Source organism: Acanthochromis polyacanthus, chromosome 8, assembly GCF_021347895.1.
Source record: "Acanthochromis polyacanthus isolate Apoly-LR-REF ecotype Palm Island chromosome 8, KAUST_Apoly_ChrSc, whole genome shotgun sequence".
In the NCBI taxonomy this organism is placed as follows: domain Eukaryota; kingdom Metazoa; phylum Chordata; class Actinopteri; family Pomacentridae; genus Acanthochromis; species Acanthochromis polyacanthus.
The window spans coordinates 37,866,193-37,886,163 of record NC_067120.1 but is presented as its reverse complement, the minus strand read 5'-3'; the positions used below and the strand labels follow the sequence as shown (position 1 = coordinate 37,886,163).

Below are 19,971 nucleotides of genomic sequence, written 5' to 3'. Positions count from 1 at the left end.
GAAACTGTTCTGCACTCAATTGTGCCTCACAGGGAACCCATTAAACAACCAAAACACTGGTATTTTGGGTTTGTAATACTGTTAAAAAAGTTTTAAAAGCATCCTTCGGTGCTTCACCAGTTCCACTAACATGTTTTTAACCCTTAGATGCTCCACTGATTGGACTCTGCACTCTTTTGCATCTTGTGCTGATTTTGTGTCTTTATCTTGTAATTTTACTGTCTTTTTGTGTTTTTTTACATGTTTTTTCATATTTTTTTGCATGCTTTGTGTGGTGTTTGGATGATTTTTTGCATGTTTTTTGTGTTTTTGCATTTGTGTTTTTTGCATATTTTTTGCAGTTTTTTTTGTGTTTTTTGCATGTTTTTTGTGGTTTTGCATGTTTTTTGTGGTTTATGCATGCTTTTGTGGTGTTTTTTTTTGTGTATTTTTGTATTTTTTTTTAAAATGTTTTTTGCATTGAGAGGATAAAAACTTTTCATTACAAAGATATTGCCAGAAAAGACCTCACCAGGTCATTTCTGACCCACTTTTGCATCTAAAGCAGGGGTGTCAAACTCAGTTCCTGGAGGGCCACTATCCTGCATGTTTTACATGTTTCCCTCTTCCAACACACCTGATTCAAATGATCAGCTTATCATCAAGCTCAGCAGAAGCCTGATAACGAGCCTGATCATTTGCATCAGGTGTGTTGGAAGAAGGAAACATCTAAAACATGCAGGATAGTGGCCCTCCAGGAACGGAGTTTGACACCCCTGATCTAAAGGTTAATGTTGTGAACCGTTTTCAGAATCCAGATCCGTGGAACATCTTCAGCTCTCAGGATGGAGTCCAGAACCAGGGAACGTCTGAAGGCATCGTGTCCGACATCACAGGCTCTCTGCTGGGTGAGAGTTGGAGAAAAATCCTCACAAATGTTCTTTAAACTGTGCAGGTGTCAAAACTCCAGCAGATTTGAAGCTCCAGAGTGTGAAATTTGTATTTTTACTCTTCTCTGACATTTTTAAACAGATTTTCCCACCCAATACAGCAGAACAGACGGCTTATACAGACATTTAAGGGGTTTTGTTCTTCCGATCATTAAATCTCATGAGTGACAACACTGAAATGAGCAAGTTTAATTACTTTTAAACAACACAAACGAGACGCATAGCGTCCGTCCAGTGACTGCTGTGTGTGTCTGTGGACAGTGGGTGAACTGAGGCGTCAGGCTGAACATCTGGGAGTCTCGGTGACGGTTCTGTCGGTGAAGATGGTTCTGGAGAGGCTGAAGGAGATCACAGAGGAGAGGAAGGAGGACGAGAGGAGGGAGATGCTCACCGACTCTCAGAGGGTGAGAATCTGACAGGAGAACAATTTATGTTTGATTCATAATCCAGTACAAAGATTTAATCATAAACATGAAGAAAATGATGCTTTATTTTACAAATGGATGCAAATTTTTCTCATCTACATCTGCACAAGTTCCTTATATCAACATGTAGTGGGAATACTTCTTAACAACATTTTATAAAATCACCTGATCGTCTTCTTCTTCTTCTTTCTCCTCCTCTTCTTCCTCTTCCTTCCCTTTCTTCTTCTTCATCTTACTCTTCTCCTTCTCCTCCTTCTTCTTTCTCCTCTTCTTCTTCTCCTCTTCCTCATCCTTCTTCTTCATCTTACTCTTCTCCTCCTCCTCCTTTCTCCTCTTCTTCTCCTCCTCCTCATCCTTCTTCTTCCCTTTCCTCTTCTTTTCACATTGAAATCTGAGTCTGTTTGAGCAACAATAACTGAGGAACTATTAAAGATAAAAACCTGGAATCTTCTCTGTTATTTCTCATCATGTCACTGACTCAGAATCTGTAATACTGGACAAGTAGATCAATTTCTCTCTGATTAATAATGAGTTGAAATATCTAAAAAAAAATTGAGAAAGTCCCGTCTTTGAGTACATAAACAAAAAAACAAACAACAAAAAGCAGACGGAATGTAACTGAAATCAGTAGATGTTTGAATCCAAACACAAGCTTGTACTGACTGTGTGTTTATGTTTCATGTTGTAAACCTGAAATGCATTAGATGCTATAAATGAACTTAGAATTAAACAGATGTGGTAACAGGGTATCTGCAGGTCCTGAGGAATCTTAAATTTATCGTCTAAAAGTCAAATATTTTCTCTTCCTCCGGTACTTCCTGTTCAAAACTCAAAAACGTGTAATTTACAGTCATATATAACAAAAATCTTTATGTCTTAAAGCTAAAACAACAAAATTTTTAGCATATTTGTTTGGAAAATAGTTAAAAAAATGATCAGAATTGTTTTTGTGACTACAGGAGTGAATCATTTTTAATTAGTGAATCCATCCTTCTTTTTCTGCCAGTTTTTGGGTTCATATTGCATTAGTTTCTATAATTCTATACAGAAGGAATGTGATCTAATATCAGTGTATTAGTTCTGACGGTGTTTTAACATTAAAACCAGCTGCTGCCTCACATCTGTACGGCACACGTGTCGGCAGATTCTTTGGTTTTAGTCGAGTCATGTCAGGTCACATCATTTCTACGCCAGACGTCCAGGAGGAGGCAGATGTTTCTGGTTTTTGAAGACGTTTCGCCTCTTTGGATGCAGAGTTTTGGAGCTGCATCAGTGGAGATGTAGAGATTTGATGTGTTAGTGCAGGATGCGTTTACAGACCTGATGCTGAATCTGAAATGCCCGTTGTGTCGTCTGCAGGTCCAGCTGTTTGTCCTGCTGAAGTCCACCAGAGAGCTTCTGTCACAAGGAGTCTTCTGCTCCAAACTGCTGTGGCAGGAGTACAGCAGAGATCAGGTGTGTTTCCGAACAAACACGCTTACATCTTAGTTTTTAGTTTCTTCACACCTGAGATGGAAGCAGAGAAATTCTGAAGAACCAGCTTTACAGGAGTCCAAAACCATTAATTCACTTCTTGTTGCACAAGTTGTCAAGACCATGAAGCTACTTTAACGTACATCTGTTCAGAATATCTGTAAATGATGAGTTAACATCAAAACACAACTAAAGAAGGAAGTTTTCTCATAATTTGCTGCATTTTTTTTACTCAGATGAAACGACTAAAAGTACGAAAGACTCATAATTTATGCACTATTTTTGCTTTTACATGCTAGAAAAATCTGAAAATGTTAAAATTTGGACCTTTTTTTAAAAAGATGTTTGCACTCCACGCCTTTTATATCCAATAAATAAATAAACTAGATCTTAGAAAATCCTAAATTGATTGAATTCAAGTTAGAAGATATTAAGTCTTAAATTTTTAACAGCTCATAGTTAAATATCTTCACTTTCTTTCAATTTTTCTTGTCCAAAACTCAAATATCGTTTACTGTCTTATTTAATAAGAATCTAGACATTTTGAAGCTCAAACCTACTTTTTAAAAACACATTTGTTTGAAAAATGGCTTAAAATCTAAATTGTCGTTGGAAAATTCATTAAAATAACTGAAGAAAATCACTAATTAGTTAATCCATCAGCTGGCTTTTTACTTCCATATCACACTAATTTATGTAATTGAATCTTTAGTAATTATTGTTTTCTGCAGCTGGACAGGTGATATAAAACACTTGCAGTTTATTTTAGCTCTGCTGGTCATTAAAAATAAAGGAACATGTTTTTTTTTCTGTCAGAGTCCACCCAGACTGGAGGTCCTTTATCATCTCCACTTTTACAACATCCTCGCTCTGAAGTACATCATAGAGAGGTAAGAAATGATCTTTACTGGGGGTCAAGTTGTTTTCCTCCACACTGGTTGCTGTGGACTCTGAATCAGTGACGCGGTGAGAAAAAACTGACAAAATTTCAGGTTTTTATCTTTGATAGTTTCTGAGATATTGTTGTTCAAACTGACTCAGATTTAAAAGTGAAGAAAAACCTGCTAAAAGTGGGTCGATCTCTGAAAGAAAACCATTTTGAAAAGTCATAGTTTATGATAAAAGCTAAATTAAGTGAGTCAGGGAAGGTGGAGCAGAAGGAAGCTGATGATTTGAGATGAAATAAGCCCTAAAAGCTTTAGAGAAAGGCAGCTGAACCAGAACCAGAAGTCTGTTTTCCTTCTCCTGAAGCCGTTCTGATCTGTGAGGTGACATCAGGACTCTCTGACCTCCTTCTTGTTTCCTGTCAGCGATGAAGGTGTGAAGTTGTGGTTGGTTCCTCAGCTGAAGGCTCTGTGTGGCTGGACGCCTCCACAGGAAGAAGAAGAGACCAAACTAGTTCAGCAGAAAGTCCTGTCAGGTGAGAAAACACTCGTTTTATTAAAGTGGTTAAAGCTGCTTTAGACCGTGACGATGTTTGATCTTCATTCTGCAGCTTTTCCTCTTATTTATCTGGGTCACTGCCATGAAAATAAATCACATTCTACCACCAAACTCCTCAGAACCAGCTGATTTTTAAATAAATCTGCAATAACTTTAGTATATTTTAATGAATGTTTTCACAGCTCAGTGTCTGTTTCAGCCCTGAATATTCCATATCTGCTTTACCTGTTTAATTATGAAGTTATAATGCTCATAAAATGCTGAAAAAAGTAAAGCAAGTTAAGAAACAGTTGATAGAGTGTCGTGTTTAAAATTTTGGCCCGCTCCTTTGTGTTTCAAGAGGAAGTGTAAATAAGTAGAAGTCACATAAAGTATGAAAAATAGAAATACTCAGTGCAGAAACACAGTGTCTGGTGTATTGAACAAGATGTCCAAAATTCCTCCAAAAAAATTGTTCAAAATGACATGAATGTCGTCCAAAATTACTCGCATTCATCAGAAATTACTAGAAATTTAACCAAGATGACTTCAAATTTGAAAAAAAATGACTCAAAAATATTTTTTTAGGTAAAAGTGAGACCTCTCATTTACTTACTCTGACCAACCATCTGTCACACGTTACTCAAAAATGGTTGAAAATGACAAAAGAAAAGTCCAGAATTACTCCAAAAATTGGTCAAAATGGCATGAATGTTGTCCACAATCACAAAGAAATGATCCAAAATGACTCAGATTTGTCAGAAATTAACAGAAATGTGTCCAAGAGGATTTCAGATTTGACAGAACTCACTTAGAAGTCTGTCCTAAATTACTCTAAATGTGTTTTTAGGTAAAGAGAGAGACCTTTAATTTGCTTTACCTCGTTTTAAACAGCCAGCTGTCACACAGAACTCGAAAAATGTTGAATAGAAGTAAAAAAAAAAGTCAAATTAGCATAATAGTTGTCCAAAATTACTCAACAACAGCAACAATTTATGAAAGAAAATAGAAAATAATAAGCAGAATATAATTTAGTGTTTTTTTTTCTAATCTCTTGTATCTCTGCTTGTTTTATAAATGAATAAGTGATGTCAGATAATAAAGGGGAGTGCAGATTTTTACATGTTTTAGTCCCAGTCGGTGCAGTTTTCTTTATATAATTTAATCAGCGTTTTTAATTCCTCTCGGTGTAATTCCTGCACATGTTTTCAGACTGCATTAACGTTTCCATGCTCTCCGTGCTGAGCCTGGTTACAACAGAAGCTTCTCTGCTTTCCAGCGCTGCTCGGCGTCTTGGTCGGATCGGGATTTGAGCGGAGCGACGATCCGACGGCTGCGGATCGAAGGATCTCACCGATCTGCCGCTCGGTGCTCGACGACGTGCTCTTCTGTGAGTCTCTGCTTCCGCCGTCCTGCATGGATGAAATATTTACTCAGACTCACACCTCTGCACCCTGGAAGCTGCTTCCTGCTGCTCTGACTTTCCTTTTTCAACCTGCTGTTTAACATTTCATAGTTTTTCTGTTCTTCAGGGCTTCTGGATGCCGTGGACACGAAGTCGGCTGGAGCTGGAGCTGAGCTCTGGTTTGTGTTTTATTATTATTCTCAGTGTATTCAGACAGTCCTGATGAGAAGTTGGTCCCACTATAAATTGAACTGTAAGCTCTATTTTTCTCTATTTAGTAATCAGATGCACCAAAAGACAACCCTGGCCCTCAGTGTCAGCTACACATTTAGTCACAATTGAGCCATAACCTCTCTGACTTCACTATAAACGGTAAATATATCGCCTTAGAAAGGTGTTGCTTATTAGAATGCAATATTTTAGATTTAGCAGCAGCCTCAAAATGTTGTGGCTTGGACTCATCAGCTTTATTTGCTGCCATAGCAATATCTAAAATACTAAAAAAATAAATAAATGGCTACCTTGACAGCTAAAGTTACAGGAAAAAAGGCTCCTCTGCAGCACCGCCTAAATGTCAAATGATACAAAACTGTATCATGTTACAGTCATTTCCTTATTTTTAAGTTGACAAGTAGAGTATTTACTCTTATAAACGTTCGACAAAAAACACTTTAGAAAGATGGTATTGAAATTATACGCCCCAAAGAAGAAACTTGTTGCTACAAAAGTGAACACACCTGAGCTCATGTCAACAAATGTGAGTGTGATTTTTTTCAGTTAGCCTAAACGCATGAAAGTGTTTAAAAAATGAGGTTTGAGCAGCCAGCCAGGACTACCACAGTGAAGAACAGAGATGGAAGTGTGAGGAAAAAATGTGTCTGAGAGGAGATGTGTATGGAATATTTGAGGATGAACCAAAATACTGGCTCACAAGATGACTCCCATTCTGCAGAGACTGAAGAAGCAGAATGGTCTGAAGGGGGGTGGCAAACATGCGACCAAATTTGTAAAGTGTAAAATGCAAATTTTAAATGAGTAAAACTATGAATTTAAAATAATTTCTAGACCATGACAAGTAGTTTTGATCATACAGTAAAATACTAGAGTGTTCTTTTGTAATTTTGTGTCTCATTTTTGTCATGTTTTGTCTGGTTTTTGCAGTTTTTTTAGTCTGACTTTTGTCGTTTGCCTCATGCTTTTGTGGTTTTGTTTCTCATTTTTGTCATTTTCTGTTTCCTCTTTGTCTTTTTGTCTTGTTTTTGTCAGTTTGTGTTTTACTTTATTCATTGTTTTGTGTATCTTTTGTATCATTTTGTGATTTTTTTTTGTCTCACTTGTGTTTTTTGTCTTATTTCTGTTATCGTGTGTCTCGTTTTTGTAATATTTTGTCTCGTTTTTGTCTTTTTTTGTCTGATTTTTGTCGTTTTGATCGTTAAGTAAAATGCTAAGCTGTTCAGTTCCAGGTGACTGAATGTTGTTCCTCTGTAGACACTCTGTGATCTGTGGGTTTTAATGTGTAAATGATAAACTCAGGCTGAATATTGTTGAAATTTCACTTATTTTTCTTAAGAAATTTCAGATTGTTCGTATTATTTTGTAAAAAGATAATTCCTTAAATGTGAACATTTTCAAAATGAACTTTTTTGCACTAAAACAAAGGAAACCTGTGGAGTTTATCGGTTATTAAGCTGTGATTTTACAGGTTACTTCAGATCAAATTGGGCTGAATGTGGAACTAACCTGAACTAAGACGAGTTTGACACACCCTGATCTAAAATATAAAATCATAAATCTGTTTCTCAAGAAGAAAAAAAAAGTGGGAGCTGTGACCTGGACAAGTTTTTGCCATCCATTAGAACATGTTTGATGGATTTTAAAGATAAAGGAACTCAGTTTGTTGGTCGATCCTGGAGAACATCATCCACACATCATCCGTACTTTTTAGCTGTTAAGTTGCTTCTGTGTGTTTTTTTTTGTGGCCTGAACCATTAAAACCTTCCCTCCTGCTGTGATGGATGAGTCAGACGAACCTCTAAGACGTTTTTTTTTCTTTTCTCTACCTGTCTGGCAGCTTCACCACGTTTTCTCTCTGAGCACTTTAATCCAGCTGGACTCCGGCTGACTGAATGATTTTTTTTTTTCTGTTCTGTAAACTCCTAAAATTCCTGACGCTTGTCTGGTCCTGAAAAGGTTGAAGCGGTGCACCTGGCGCCTCCGATCGCAGCGTGTTCGCTTGAATCGGCGCCACCGTCTGCATCCTTCACAGCTCTGAGTCACAGCCTGCAGCAGAAAACTGCTCGTTTAGAGCTGGAGTCGGTCCAGGAGAGCAGAAAAGCTGCCGTCTCTCAGCCTCAGAGGCGTGATTTAAGAAGCTTCCAGTGCTGCTGTGTTCTCAAGTATCCCTTTAGAACTGACGAGATGTTTAATAGATGTCTCTGTTTTCACTCTTCTGCCCCGTTGTCTTTGCAGGATTCAGATATTCGATGCTTCCCTGTGTGGAGTTTCAGCCTCAGCAGAAGCCCTCCAGCGTTTCTTCACTCACTCCCTCACCCAGACTCTCACCTACAAGCCTCGACTAACGGGTAAAACTCCAATTACAGGCCACATTTCATCACTTTTAACCTGGAAGCCTCTAGAATCGTGTCCAGAAGATGATCCTGGTATCAAATGTAGGTTAAAGTAGACCAACCACCTGTCAATACGCTGATATGAGCTGTGAAAGTTTACCCAGGATGCACTTATTAAAAATGAATTATCAGAAAACAGAAAAACATCCGGGATACCAATGGTTCACACTATCATACATCCCATAATACTAATGCTCAAAGTTGATAATGGAGAACAAATTGTCCTAAATTATTTTAAATGTGTCCAAAATGACTAAAAGATTGTTCAGGATGGCACAGAAAATGTCCAAAATGACTCAAAATTATCCAAAATGTTTCAGAATTTGCCAAACTGACAAACTCCAGTCCACAGTGACTCAAAATTCACCCCAAAAATCACCAAAACGCCTTAAAAATTTGTCCAGAATTATTCTAAAATTGTCTAAAATTACTTTAAATTGTTCAAAATGATTTCAAAACTTGTTCAGGATGATTCGAAATGTCAACAAAAATGTGCTGGAACTGACTCACACATTGTTCAGAATGACATGAAAATAGTTTTGTTAAAGAAAAAATGTTTTCTCTTCAGCAGTTCAGTTTAGATTTAGTGTTTAGATTGTGACGCCTGATGGATTTAAACTGATCTGGTGTCAGTGTTTAGCAGAACTCACATGTGTTTTTGTTCAAAATGAAATGACATGAAAGTCGACTGAAATAGCACAAAAATCGGCCCAGATTTTTCAATATTTGTCAAAAATGGCTCAAAAAATGGTTCAAAATGACACTAAATTGTCTCAAAATTCTTAAAATGTGTCCAAAAAATGACAAAAAAAACTTCCAAAATGAGTCAATGTTTCCCTAAATTATTAAAAAAAATGGTCAGTAGTACCTAAATTATTTTCAAAATGATCAAAACTGGATTGTCCTCAGACTTTCAAACCTGGATGGATTTAAACTGATCTGGTGTCAGTTTACCAGAACTCGGATGTGTTTCTCCTCCTAAATGTCATGGTTCTATCTGTTGGACTGATGAAGTTCTGAGGCTCAGAAATGATGGAAAAAGTCCATTAAAAAGTGATAAATCTGGAGCCTCGTCTATGGAAACATTCTGAAGGTAGAACTCTTAATAATAATTAGTTTAAATTCTCCTCAGTGTCGGACGCCGTCTCTCAGCAGAACCAGTGGATTTTCTCCAAAGCCGACCGTCTGCTGACGTCTCTGTACAGAAAGGTAGAAGTCTGGTTTGTTCTCACACATTATAATTAAATGTATGTGTGGCTCTATATATATAAATCTGTGCATTAACTGGTGTCCTCGGCTCTCAGTCTGTCGCTCTGCTCTGGATTTCTCGACCATCTGTGAGTTTCTGACTAACAGACGACCGTTAAACTCTCTGCTGCCTTTAGAACATCAGAACTACATGAAACTACATGATTCCTGTTTTTAACCTTTGTGCTGCTGGTTTTGGTCTGATTTTATATTTAAAAATACGTTGCATTTGTACAATAATGTAGTTGTTAATTTTGGTTTGTGTAAACAAACTGTTCACACATTAGTGGATGCAGCGAGAGGTTCAGGGTAGATCAATCAACATCGTATTGATTTATTGATTTGTTTTCTTCACATGAACACTTTGGGTTTTAGAGTCACTGAGTTGAAAGAACCTAGTTTTACAAATCTGAGTTTGTCGTGTTTGTCTGTTGTTGAATTTGTCTGTTGTTGAATTTGTGTGTTGTTGTGTTTGTGTGTTGTTGAATTTGTGTGTTGTTGTGTTTCTGTGTTGCTGTGTTATTATGTTGTTGTGTTGTCATTGTGTTTGTGTGTTGTTATTGTGTTTCTGTGTTGTGTTGTTGTGTTTGTGTATTTTTGTGTTGTGTTTGTGTGTCATTGTGTTTGTGTGTTATGTTGTCATTGTGTTATTGTGTCATTGTGTTTATATGTTGTTGTGTTATTGTGCTGTCATTGTATTTGTGAATTGTTTTGTTGTTTGTGGTGTTTTGTTGTGTTGTTGTTGTGTTGTTGTGCTGTCATTGTTTGTGTGTTGTTGTTTTGTTGTGTTTTTGTGTTGTTGTGATTGTGTTGTTGTGTTGTTTTATTGTGTTGTTGTGTTGTGCTGTCATTGTATTTGTGTGTTGTTGCTTTGTTGTGTTATTTTGTCATTGTGTTGTTGTCATTGTGTTGCTGTTGTGTTGTGCTGTCATTGTATTTGTGTTGTGTTGTTGTGTTGTTGTTGTTTTATTGTGTTGTTGTGCTGTCATTGTATTTGTGTATTGTTGTGTTGTTGTGTTGTTGTGCTGTCATTGTATTTGTGTTTTGTTGTGTTGTTGTCATTGTGTTGTTGTGCTGTCATTGTATTTGTGTTTTGTTTTGTTGTGTCATTGTGTTGTTGTGCTGTCATTGTATTTGTGTTGTATTGTTGTGTTGTTGTTGTGTTATTGTGTTGTTGTGCTGTCATTGTATTTGTGTATTTGTGTTGTGTTGTTGTGCTGTCATTGTATTTGTGTATTGTTGTGTTGTTGTGTTGTTGTGCTGTCATTGTATTTGTGTTTTGTTGTGTTGTTGTGTTGTGCTGTCATTGTATTTGTGTGTTGTTGCTTTGTTGTGTTATTGTGTCATTGTGTTGTTGTCATTGTGTTGCTGTTGTGTTGTGCTGTCATTGTATTTGTGTATTGTTGTTTTGTGTTGTTGTTGTGCTGTCATTGTATTTGTGTATTGTTGTGTTGTTGTGTTGTTGTGCTGTCATTGTATTTGTGTTTTGTTGTGTTGTTGTCATTGTGTTGTTGTGCTGTCATTGTATTTGTGTTTTGTTTTGTTGTGTCATTGTGTTGTTGTGCTGTCATTGTATTTGTGTTGTATTGTTGTGTTGTTGTTGTGTTATTGTGTTGTTGTGCTGTCATTGTATTTGTGTATTTGTGTTGTGTTGTTGTGTTGTTGTGCTGTCATTGTATTTGTGTATTGTTGTGTTGTTGTGTTGTTGTGCTGTCATTGTATTTGTGTTTTGTTGTGTTGTTGTCATTGTGGTGTTGTGCTGTCATTGTATTTGTGTATTGTTTTGTTGTTTTATTGTGTTGTTGTGCTGTCATTGTATTTGTGTTGTGTTGTTGTGTTGTTGTTGTTTTATTGTGTTGTTGTGCTGTCATTGTATTTGTGTATTGTTGTGGTGTTGTGCTGTCATTGTATTTGTGTATTGTTGTTTTGTTGTGTTGTCGTTGTGTTGTTTTGTTGTTGTGGTGTCATTGTATTTGTGTTTTGTTGTGTTGTCATTGTGTTGTTGTGCTGTCATTGTATTTGTGTATTGTTGTTTTGTTGTGTTGTTGTGTCATTGTGGTGTTGTGCTGTCATTGTATTTGTGTTGTATTGTTGTGTTGTTGTTGTGTTATTGTGTTGTTGTGCTGTCATTGTATTTGTGTATTGTTGTGTTGTTGTGTTGTTGTGTCATTGTGTTGTTGTGCTGTCATTGTATTTGTGTATTGTTGTTTTGTTGTGTTGTTGTGTCATTGTGGTGTTGTGCTGTCATTGTATTTGTGTATTGTTGTTTTGTTGTGTTGTTGTGTCATTGTGTTGTTGTGCTGTCATTGTATTTGTGTATTGTTGTGTTGTTGTGTTGTTGTGCTGTCATTGTATTTGTGTTGTATTGTTGTGTTGTTGTTGTGTTATTGTGTTGTTGTGCTGTCATTGTATTTGTATATTGTTGTGTTGTTGTGTTGTTGTGCTGTCATTGTATTTGTGTTTTGTTGTGTTGTTGTCATTGTGTTGTTGTGCTGTCATTGTATTTGTGTATTGTTTTGTTGTGTCATTGTGTTGTTGTGCTGTCATTGTATTTGTGTTGTATTGTGTTGTTGTGTTATTGTGTTGTTGTGCTGTCATTGTATTTGTGTTTTGTTGTGTTGTCATTGTGTTGTTGTGCTGTCATTGTATTTGTGTATTGTTGTTTTGTTGTGTTGTTGTGTTGTCATTGTGTTGTTGTGCTGTCATTGTATTTGTGTATTGTTGTTTTGTTGTGTTGTTGTGTCATTGTGTTGTTGTGCTGTCATTGTATTTGTGTATTGTTGTTTTGTTGTGTTGTGTCATTGTGTTGTTGTGCTGTCATTGTATTTGTGTATTGTTGTTTTGTTGTGTTGTTGTGTTGTTGTTGTGTTATTGTGTTGTTGTGCTGTCATTGTATTTGTGTATTGTTGTGTTGTTGTGGTGTTGTGCTGTCATTGTATTTGTGTTGTATTGTTGTGTTGTTGTTGTGTTATTGTGTTGTTGTGCTGTCATTGTATTTGTATATTGTTGTGTTGTTGTGTTGTTGTGCTGTCATTGTATTTGTGTTTTGTTGTGTTGTTGTCATTGTGTTGTTGTGCTGTCATTGTATTTGTGTATTGTTTTGTTGTGTCATTGTGTTGTTGTGCTGTCATTGTATTTGTGTTGTATTGTGTTGTTGTGTTTTTGTGTTGTTGTGCTGTCATTGTATTTGTTTTGTTGTGTTGTCATTGTGTTGTTGTGCTGTCATTGTATTTGTGTATTGTTGTTTTGTTGTGTTGTTGTGTTGTCATTGTGTTGTTGTGCTGTCATTGTATTTGTGTATTGTTGTGTTGTTGTGTCATTGTGTTTTTGTGCTGTCATTGTATTTGTGTATTGTTGTTTTGTTGTGTTGTGTCATTGTGTTGTTGTGCTGTCATTGTATTTGTGTATTGTTGTTTTGTTGTGTTGTTGTGTTTGTGTGTTGTTGTCATTGTGTTGTTGTGCTGTCATTGTGTTATTGTGTTGTCATTGTGTTGTTGTGCTGTCATTGTGTTATTGTGTATTGTTGTTTTGTTGTGTTTGTGTACCAGCTGGCTGTGATGTTCGGCGTGGAGCAGCTCCTCAATCAGCTGCAGCAGGTTTTAGAAACTCATGAGGTCAACTGGAAGCTGGTGCTGAGCTTCGTGTCCACGCTGCTGGTTTATTCCCAGTCCGCCCAGTCCAGCCTCAGAGGTAAACACTGGATCTGACTCTTTTAACCAGAACCAAGACACATGAAAACATCCTGTCCTGTTTCAGCCTCTTCACACCGACTCTCTGTGTGTTTTAGGACAGATTTTAACACTTTTAAGCTGAGTCACTGATGTCTTTGTTAAAACATACTTTTATCAGACAGCGTCTCCTGTGCTCTTTTTCTAAAAACTTCTATTACCTTTAAACTGTCTTTATTTCTTTCAGTAATATTTTTTTGCCTTCTAATATTGTGTTTGTGTTAGAAGACAGTAAAAGACTGTAGAAGGAGAGGAAACTCAGAAACGTCTTTTTTTTTTTTTTGCAGTAAGACACAGTTGGAATGTCAGAAACCCTAAAAAAGACAAAACAAAAGTTGAATTTTTTTTATTTATTTTTCTTTTTGCCAAACTTTAAAAGCCTAGAATCAACATGTGCAACATTTAAAGTGTCCACAGATGTTACCGACACCAGGAAAAAAAGCAAACAGACTTATATTTGGTGATTTTAGGGATTTAATTTTTTTCCATAGTTGCCTTTTACTTCCTCTGTGTGAACACTGCCACCAGTTCAGCTGAAAAAGTCCCTGGTTTTTTGTCTCATGGCTGTTGGTTGCAGCTGTAAAGTAAATGGCCTCTCAGTTGTGGCAAACAGTCCAGAATTTTAATTTTTTGTACAGAATTTAGTTGGAGCAAGTGATTTATTTTTGAACAATTTTTAAATGAGACAAGTTGGATCAAATGGTTTATTTTTAATTTTTAAAAAAATGAGATGTAGAATTTTTGGTGTTTTACAGAATCTAGTTGAAAGGAAACTGTTTATTTTTTCAACAAAAAAAAATTAAATGAAACTTTTTTTGGTTTTTACGGAATTTAGTTCCAGCAAACTGTTAATTTTTGGCGAGCTTTTAAATGAGACATGTTGATTTTTTTTTTTTTAAATTGAATCTAGAAGAAGCAAATGGTTTATTTTTGAATATTTTTTCGTTTTTTGAACAATGTATTTAGAGCAAACTGTTAATTTTTGGTAATTTTTTTCAATGAGACTCATTAAATTTTTAGTTTTTTGTAGATTCTACTTGGAGCAAACTGTTTATATTTCGAGAATTTTGAAGTCGGACATGTAGTTTTGTTTTGTTTATTTATTTTAATTTTTTAAAAACTTAATCTAATTTGAACAAGTGGTTTATTTTCGATTTTTTTTTTTTTTAAATGAGGTGTAATTTTTTTGTGTTTTGCAGAATCTAGCTGAAAGGCAACTGTTTATTTTTCAAGAATTTTAAATGAGACAAGTAGATTTTTTTTTTTTTTTTACAAAATTTTTTTCAAGCAAACTGTTAATTTTTGGCTAATTCTTAAATGAGACATGTAGAATTTTTTGTTTTTTATCGAATCTAGTTAGAGCAAACGGTTTATTTTTGGCGAATTTTTAAATGAGACTCATAAAATTTTTAGTTTTTTTGCAGATCGTAGTTAGAGCAAACTGTTAATTTTTGGTGATTTTTATTTTTTTTTTAATGAGACTCATAAAATTTTTAGTTTTTTGCAGATTCTAGTTTGAGCAAACTGTTTATATTTCAAGAATTTTGAAATCGGACATGTAGTTTTGTTTTGTTTATTTTAATTTTTTTGAAACTGAATCTAATTTGAACAAGTGTTTTTTTTTTTTAAATGAGATGTAAATGTTTTGTGTTTTGCAGAATCTAGCTGAAAGGCAACTGTTTATTTTTCAAGAAATTTTTATTGAGACAAGTGTATATATATATATATATATATATATATATATATATATATATATATATTTTTTTTTTTTACAGAATTTGGTTCAAGCAAACTGTTAATTTTTGGCTAATTCTTAAATGAGACGTAGAATTTTTTATTTTTTATCGAATCTAGTTGGTGCAAATGGTTGATTTTTCAATATTTTTTTATTAGACATAGAATTTTTTTGTTTAATACAGAATCTAGTTTGAGCAAACAGTTTATTTTTGGCAAATTTTTTAATGAGACGTCAAATTTTTCCTTTTTTAAAGAATCTAGTTGGAGCAAATGGTTGATTTTTGAAGAACTTTTAAATGAGACATGTAGAATCAAGATATTTTTATGAAATGTCATGATTTTAAGCTTCAATTTTGTCATTTTCCAACAAAACTGGTAAATTCTGATGATTTTATGCATTTTCTGTTGTATTTATTAATAGTATTATGGATTTTTCTGTATCTTTTCATGCTACACATTCTGTCGACTGTATATTTTGCACGATTGCACAATATTTTTAGAGTCTTCAGTATCTTTCAGTGCTTCTGTGAGTAGTTTTTGTGACAGAAATGTTTTATGTTTAGTGTTAGATGTAAATTTTTGACAGTTTCTTGCAAATAATCATTAAATATCCATCTATCTTTCATGCAGATGCTTCACCTGATTTTTCATTCAAAACTAGCAGAATAATCTTAGAATTAGCTCCAGTTTCTGCACTGGTAGACTGATTTATTCGGGGTCTTTTTGTTCTGGTTTTCTGTCAGATCTGCTGTCCAGGCTGCTGAACTCTGCATTCGAAGGCTACGACCTGGAAAACATGATCACGGCCTTCCTGTTGGCTCGACAGGCTTCACTGGAGGGACCCGGCGTCTTCTCCTCTTACAGCGACTGGTTCAAGGTCTCCTGTCGGCTTTTGCTTTTAACTGTAGCGTCTCTGTTATTTCACGTGTTTCTCCTAATCTCAGTTTCTCGTTTGGGCCTCTCAGATGTCGTTCGGTGGCGGCAGCGGCTTCCACGCCAACAGTAAGAAGTCTCTGGTGTTCCTGCTGAAGTTCCTGTCAGACCTGGTGCCCTTTGAGCCTCCACAGTACCTCAAGGTGAATTCCACAGCGCTCCGAGATGGTAAAGTAGAAAATCTAAGCAGCTGAAAGTGACTCTGCTGCGGGAGGAATGTGAGAGACGTCGACAGATCACAGCTACATGATGATCAGGAACCAGAACGGCAGCAGATTTACGTTATTTTCAGTGACGAAAACTCTGTGGATTCTGACAGCTGAGTGTGATTCTCGCCTGGCAGGTTCACATCCTTCATCCTCCGTTCGTTCCTGTGAAACATCGCAGCCTCCTCATGGAGTACGTCTCTCTGGCCAAGACCAGGCTGGCTGACCTCAAGGTGAGAAACGCAGCCACGGGAAGGAATTATTTAATCCTAGTTTGTCATGATTATTAAATTATATTTTTTTAAAAATCTGCTAAAAAATATGTGAAAAGCGATGGAATACTGTAATACGGAAAAGCTGTTAAAAAAAAAAAGGAAATATTGGTAAAATAGTGACATTTTTATCTGATTTAAACAGTTTAACAGTGTAACTTTACAGTCACATATTGTAAAAGCATGTAACTTAGTTTTAATTTTGCATTTTTCTAATTATTATCTGAAATTGTTAACTTTGCATCTGTTCTGCGTCTTTTATTGCTTTGCTTTCATTAGTTATTATCTGTATTTTTTTCATTTTACGTAATTTTTCTTCAGTAGATGAATAAAAATGCTGTTTTTGCTCATTTAAATACAGTAGAAAATAGTGTCATTTTACAGTTAGACGATGTAAAAGGAAAAAAATAACTGTTCTTAAAAATAAACTTTTTTTAATGTGGATATCATTTACAGTTTTTAAAATTTATTTATTGCTTATTTATATAATTCAAATTATAAATTATTTTATTTCAAATAATGGCAAATATCTGAAATAATTATTGTTTTTGCTGATTTAAATAGGCTAAAAAATGATTTTATGGTCCAAAATGGTAAAAAATGAATATTTTTAACTTTATTTCTTTACAGACAACATGTTATTTTTTTAAGTTTTCATTCCTTATATGTACATCTTCTTTTTTAAAATAACAGCAAACGTTTGCAAAAATAATAGTACTTTTTGGAGTTTTTTCCTGTTATATTTCTCATTTCATTTTCATTTTATTAATTTCAGGCTCACGGCCATTTTTGGTTTGGAGCACAAACATTTACACAACAAAACAAAACATGGCAAAGTATATTACTTTAACAGAGGTAGGACATTTTTCAAAAAGGCACCGAGCCTACAGATAATATTTGTATTTTTGTTCTCCATTAAATATATAAATTTAACCATAGAAGGATGCCTTACATAAAAATTAGGTAGGTATTGTGTCCTGTAACGTACAACATCAGGGTTCTTTGTCCACAAACTGCATATACATTTTCACCGTTTTCTTTGATTTCATTTATCATCTGTAATTAAAGAAAACAGTCAAAATCCTTCAAATAACAGCAAATATCTGTAAAATAAATTTTTTTCTTGGTCTTTAAAATTAGTAATAAATAATTTTACAGTCTAATGATGCAAAAAGGAAAAAAATCATATTCAGAAAAAACACAGAATTTTCAACTTTGGCCTGAATTCTTTTTCAGTGATTTATTCATTTTTTGCTAGTTATCTGTAATTTAACAAAGGAGAGAAAATCTGTAAAATATAATTAAATAGTAAAAAAACAAGATTTTTTTTTCCAGTTTAGTGTTTGTTAATGTGAATTACTGAACTAGTGTGTTGTGATGCTGTGTGTCTGCAGGAGTCAGTGGAGGACATGGGTTTATACGAGGATGTTTCTGGTGCTTCTCTGCAGGTAACAGTGACACACAGTGGCTGGTTTGGATATTGTTTTATTTTATTTTATTTTAGAAATATATTTTGGATGAATTCCTTATTTTTTCAGACCTGACAATTTCATAAGAAAGTCTTAGAGATGTCATGTTAATCGTTGAATATCTCCAGAAATAAAACCCTCACAACTGTGATGTTTGATGCGGACGCAGATAGAGTAGTTTGCAGTAGATTTAAAGCTAAGTTTTAGTCACTGGCCCCTAAAAATAGGTGGAAAGCTTTCAACCAGGGGTTCTGTAGGAACTTCAGGCTGAAATAGCGCAGTTAGACTGAAGTTCTAAAGGTCCTGGTTCGATCCCGGGTTTCGGCAGATCAGTGTGACTTTTGCACTTTCCCCACAGTTGGATCAATAAAAGCTGATCTTATCTTAGAACCTCCCTGTAAAGGTATTTATATGCATGGATCCATATTTCCTACTGGAGAAACAGACTTTGGTCGACATTTCACCAACTTCTGAGGCTCTAGTGAATCAAAAATGACTTAAATGTGTCTACAATTGACTGGAAATCGTCCAAAATGACTTAAAATTGTCCAAAAATGACTCCAAATTCTCCAAAAACTATCCAGAAATTACTTACAATTGTCCGGATTAGCAGTGATGAATAATTTTTGGCACTTGAACATTGAAAAATGGCCAAAATTTTCCAAAAAGGTTGGTATCGTGTCTCCGCAAAAGTCCTGTAAAGGTATTTATATGCATGGATCCATATTTCCTACTGGAGAAACAGACTTTGGTCGACATTTCACCAACTTCTGAGGCTCTAGTGAATCAAAAATGACTTAAATGTGTCTACAATTGACTGGAAATCGTCCAAAATGACTTAAAATTGTCCAAAAATGACTCTTAAATTCTCTAAAAACTATCCAGAAATTATTTACAATTGTCCAGATTAGCAGTGATGAATAATTTTTGGCACTTGAACATTGAAAAATGGCCAAAATTTTCCAAAAAGGTTGGTATCATGTCTCCACAAAAGTCCTGTAAGTGTATATATATGGACAGATCCATATTTCCTACTGAAGATACAGTCTTTGGTCGACGTTTCACCAACTTTTAACCTCTTACATCAGTAGAATTTGAATTAGCGGCAAATATGACAAGACGAGGTTCCAGTTTTTACATATTTTGACAGAATAGTGACGTGGACTCTTTGGTGAGATCACAAAATACCCCCAAAAAGATCAAATGTGCTGTTTTCTGCTGTAAATGATGCATTTTAGTATAACATGATATAGCATATTTTCAGAATTTACCAACAAAAGGTGTTTTTTTTTACCCACCAAAAACATACAAAACAGTATATTATAATGATTCTGTCTTTCAGCCGTTAACTAAATCACACATCAGACTTTATTTTACCGTGATATTAAACATATGACACGACTTTGGGGCAACAAAAAGAGCTGAACAACCAAAAAGCTAGAGGTGTCGACTCAGAATAGGAAGAAATGCTGTAGACTACCCTGTCATCACTGTTGTTTAAGTCTTCCATGTTCCGACCCGATACGTTTATTTTCGACCCGTCATGTGGAGAAGATGTGCTTTAATTCTGCGTTAATATCTGTGTAATGTTTGCGTTTGTGCAGCCTCAGTGTCAGGCCGTCCAGGACGTGGAGAAAGCAGTAAGTCTGTTTGAGGGCACAGGAAGGATCTCAGCTACAGTCATGGAGGCCAGGTAACCTTCACCTGGGTTTAAACTCACCTGCAGCATGTTCAGGGGGAAACAGGGGACACTGGGAACAGACACTGAGGCTCAGATAGGACACAGAGCAACTAGAGGGATAGCAAATGACAGTAGAGAGGCACCAAACAATGATTAAGAGAGACAACTTGACAAAAACAGGTTTAAAAAAAATAATATAGAGATACACAATAAGTGACAAAACAACTAGAGACCCAAGATAACAATCAAGAGTCCACAAAATGACGATGAGGAGAAACTAACCGAGACAGACACAAAACGTTAGTAAAGAGAGGCAATAATGACACGCAGCTGACAACAAACAAACACTAAACGACCGCAAGGAGACAAAAAACAACACAAACTAGACATGAAACAACTTCAAAGAAACTACAGAC

At 35.4% G+C, this 19,971-nt stretch overlaps 1 protein-coding gene across 1 annotated transcript in view; it reads left to right on the top strand.

Annotated features, from left to right (window-relative positions):
* The window catches only part of LOC110972235 (Fanconi anemia group A protein), a 43,063-nt gene that overhangs the window by 1,186 nt on the left and 21,906 nt on the right, over positions 1-19,971 (top strand). The window contains exons 3-17 of the mRNA XM_051951591.1: positions 791-887; positions 1,191-1,333; positions 2,714-2,809; positions 3,644-3,717; positions 4,138-4,247; positions 5,529-5,639; positions 5,782-5,833; positions 8,124-8,236; positions 9,414-9,490; positions 13,078-13,219; positions 15,738-15,871; positions 15,960-16,070; positions 16,271-16,366; positions 17,800-17,853; positions 19,479-19,567. Coding sequence (XP_051807551.1) covers positions 791-887; positions 1,191-1,333; positions 2,714-2,809; positions 3,644-3,717; positions 4,138-4,247; positions 5,529-5,639; positions 5,782-5,833; positions 8,124-8,236; positions 9,414-9,490; positions 13,078-13,219; positions 15,738-15,871; positions 15,960-16,070; positions 16,271-16,366; positions 17,800-17,853; positions 19,479-19,567 — 1,499 coding nt within the window. The remainder of the gene's footprint in view (positions 1-790; positions 888-1,190; positions 1,334-2,713; positions 2,810-3,643; positions 3,718-4,137; positions 4,248-5,528; positions 5,640-5,781; positions 5,834-8,123; positions 8,237-9,413; positions 9,491-13,077; positions 13,220-15,737; positions 15,872-15,959; positions 16,071-16,270; positions 16,367-17,799; positions 17,854-19,478; positions 19,568-19,971) is intronic.